Source organism: Macrobrachium nipponense, chromosome 34, assembly GCF_015104395.2.
Source record: "Macrobrachium nipponense isolate FS-2020 chromosome 34, ASM1510439v2, whole genome shotgun sequence".
Lineage (NCBI taxonomy): Eukaryota > Metazoa > Arthropoda > Malacostraca > Decapoda > Palaemonidae > Macrobrachium > Macrobrachium nipponense.
This window is the reverse complement of record NC_061095.1, coordinates 2,725,140-2,729,016: the sequence shown is the minus strand read 5'-3', so window position 1 is coordinate 2,729,016 and position 3,877 is coordinate 2,725,140. Positions and strand designations below refer to the sequence as shown.

Here is a 3,877-nt window from a genome sequence, read left to right as displayed (position 1 = left end):
AACTGTGGTTTTGAGTACAGTACTAGTACTAGTTTACATAACTATAGAACTTGAGTTATACAGTTATGTAATACGTCGAAAAAGTCACCGAAATAAAGCTTTAGTCCTTAAGTAGCTACAAGTACTTAGCAACGCAACTGCAGTTTAGTTTAATGTTTGAGAAAATGCAAGATAATTAGCCGTTATGTGACGAAAACTCAATATATTTAAAGCCAATATCAAATATATTGGCTCGTTACCTACGCGTCACATACTCCGAAGAGGTGCTGGTTTAGTACTATTAGCACGCCCCTGTGGGAATCAATGAATTATACGTATACACCCATTTCTATGTTGTGTGGTCGATATATTGCATTAATAAGCGATATCTTCGCGTAGATAACTTATCAATATGTCTAAGAAAACAGTAGCTGTCCTTTCAACAATAACTGGAACTAAGCATATGAATAATGAAGCAATAAGTATAAAACTAATGAAAAAAAAATTATATATACACAAACTTAATTTTGAGATTATATACCTAGGTCTAAGAAAGCAGTACTTTATTCCCTAGGACAATAGCTAACCATTAAATCGTGAATAATGATGAAATACCTTTAAACAAAAAAGTAACCGAACCTTGTCACATGAATAATTATGAAAAAATCATAAATAACAAAATAACATAAATCAAGTATCAATATACTTACTCAGAATATGCGTAAATAAACTTATCAACGAAAAGTAATATAAACAAACTATTCACCTACGTATTCAGAATATCAGTAACTATACTTATCAATATTAAAATCAATAAGACACATAAACCGTCAATCTCCAATTTTCAGATGACCAAACGGCTAAACCTTGCGTCAATTTGCGTCGTCGTTGCCTGCATGTTGGCAACGGCGGAGACGCAGGAATACGACGCAACTCACGACGCAAAACCTGAGGAGTGTCCTACGAAAACCGAATACGTCACCGAGTATCAGACGCAGATAGAGAAGGTGAGGGCGCTTTGGTTACGTCTAGTTTTGAATTTGATGGTAATAATATATATATATATATATATATATATATATATATATATATATATATATATATAGATATATATATGATTGAGAGAGAGAGAGAGAGAGAGAGAGAGAGAGAGCTGGGGGGGGGGGGGGGGGCTAGGTGACAATCCGTCACCACTAGGGAAGTTGTTTTCTTAAGGGGAATCATAGCCTATGTAAACCACTTAGTCGCTAGAGGCTGCTAGTGTTTATACACACATATATACACATATAATGCGTATTATCACCAGCATTATCGATTGCAGTGGTTTACATAGGCCTATAACATCAATTATGTAATTAACGTCTCACTTAGGCCTATAAACACATATATCCATAGAAAAAAACAACTATAATATTCGAGATATGGTCCCCTGATAGGCCTAACAGCCCCCAACCCACCATTGGGGCCACAATTAACATCTAAATACGTAAATGACAAAACATAGGCCTAATGTCTCACACTCATTCTCCATCATCCCTCTCTCTTTTACTCTCAGATCCCAATCTACACGACCGTTAAGGAAGAAGTCATCCTCCCCACGACGGTCGACAGCGAAGTCTACACGACCGTTGAAATCACCACCCACGTGACGAAGCCCGTGCCTGAGTACGTCACGACCACCGAATACAAGACGGACGTCCAGTACGTCACCGAATACCTCAAAAACTACGTCACGGAGTACCTGACGTCTCACGTGACAGGCTTAGCCTACTTCCCGAAGTTCGTCACGGAGACCGTGTACACGACCGTTCACGAGGAGGCGGTACGTTACCAGACCGTCTACAAGACCGAGCAGCGGCCCGTGTACGTCACGTCGACGCAGCTGCGTCAGGAGACGGTTTACAAGACGCAGGTCGTGCCAAGGTTTTTTACGGTCATTAAGAAAGTGCAGGTCTATAAGACTGTTTGCCCCAAACCGGGGTATGGGTATTATTAGTACTGTTAAAACCAATTTATATTTTTTAAATTAGGTAAAAAATTAATTAAATAAATGATTTTGGCGTTATAGAGATATTAAAATACCGTCATTATATACATATATTATATGTATGTATGTATGTATGTGTATGTATGTATGTTATATATATATATATATATATATATATATATGTAGTATATATATATGTATGATATATATATATATATATATATATATATATATATATATAATGTCTTTAAATAAAATAAAAGTTAAAAAAAATGTTTCTTGTCATTTATTTATCCTTCAATAAAACGGTATTTAATGATAATTATTAAAATTCATTGAGAAAAATACATTCTATATATATATATATATATATATATATATATATATATATATATATAGATATAGATATATAGTAAACATTCAATAATAATTTTTCCTTTAGTAACAAAATTTACAAACTTAATAAAATTTAAATAAATAACATTCCCTCCAACACACGTGGATTCGAACTCTGGTTAACATAGATTGAGAAAGAAAAATAAAAAATCTTATATATATTATATATATATCATACATATACATATATATATACATATATATATATATACATACATATATATATATATATATATATATATATTATATATATATACAAAGTTAAATATTATAATTTTTCATTTAGTAACAAAATTTACAAACTTAATAAAAATAAATAAATAACATTCCCTCCAACACACGTGGATTCGAACTCTGGTTAACATAGATTGAGAAAAAAAAAATCTTATTTACCTTTAAACTGTCAAAGGCTCAACGGCCATGTTGCTCTCGGCCGGGGAACTATGGTAGCGACGGCCTCACTCTACAAAGGCTGGTAAGGAACTGGGGGTCATTCTACTAAACACGGCCGATTAAACACACAGAGTAATGGTTCTCCTTTTCTGGTACGCGCATAGCAATGGGTGTCGCCCAGATGGTTGAAAAAACCGCGTAGGTCCAAAAGAATAAGTAATAGTCTTTTTTTAAGATTATTTGGGACTGTTTTTAGTATGAAGTAGATTATGTTGACGAATTAATTTTCCCATTTTCTGTTCGGTAGAAACGCCTCGTAGTACCATAATTCTAGAACGGTCAACCAGGATAAGGGATAAGTAATGGTTCTTTCTAGTTTCAAAGTTGGGTAAAACCACGATTATACAAACATTTCCTCCCTCATTTCCGTCCTCCATGGGTAAGATGGGGTTACCCTATCATCGACCTTTTCTTTCACAATGGCAAAAATAACGCCGGATGACTTTTTCCAGTTCGTTCAGGCGACAAAAGATTCCGGGACCCTGGCATTTCCCGCCATTTTTTTCTCTCACGAGAGAGAGAGAGAGAGACTACCGGTGCACTTCCTAATTTAGTTTCCTTGAAAAGTAACTTTTACTTGATGTAAAAACGAAGACAAAACATAGTTTACGGAGGAAATTTCCTCCCAAAAAGTAAAATTTGAAAGAGATTGAGGTCAATAATAATCATACTGATATGATAAAAAATTAAAGAGGGGAGTAGTACTAGGCTCACATGCGAGATTTTCTGGTGAATACAGGATAAAATAATTCCAAAGCTTCGTTGTTTTCGACCTTAAAAGCTTGATTAATACTTGGTTTAAACCTCTCTAGCGTAGGAATTATGAAATACAATTATTACATGAGAATACAATCCGATTGTCTCATGAATACGAAGGTTATAGAGACAAAGTCGACATTATTTCAAACCTCTCCCGTCTAGCCATCCTACCACCATTCCTTTAATTCACGCATTTATGCAGATGTTTATAGTTATTCTGTAGTTATTTGGTGATTTATGAATCATGTATCGTAAACGACAATTATTGCATCATTTATCAACATCGTGTTTACGCTGGCAATA

The 3,877-nt window shown here is 34.5% G+C and overlaps 1 protein-coding gene across 1 annotated transcript; it reads left to right on the top strand.

Moving 5' to 3' along the window:
* The first annotated feature begins 850 nt into the window (after nt 1–850).
* On the top strand, nt 851–2,057 carry LOC135207627 (uncharacterized). Its single transcript, XM_064239489.1, has 2 exons — nt 851–986; nt 1,535–2,057. The coding sequence occupies exons 1-2, from the start codon at nt 876–878 to the stop codon at nt 1,973–1,975; spliced, it is 552 nt and encodes a 183-aa protein (XP_064095559.1). The 5' UTR covers nt 851–875; the 3' UTR covers nt 1,976–2,057.
* The last annotated feature ends 1,820 nt before the right edge of the window (nt 2,058–3,877 follow it).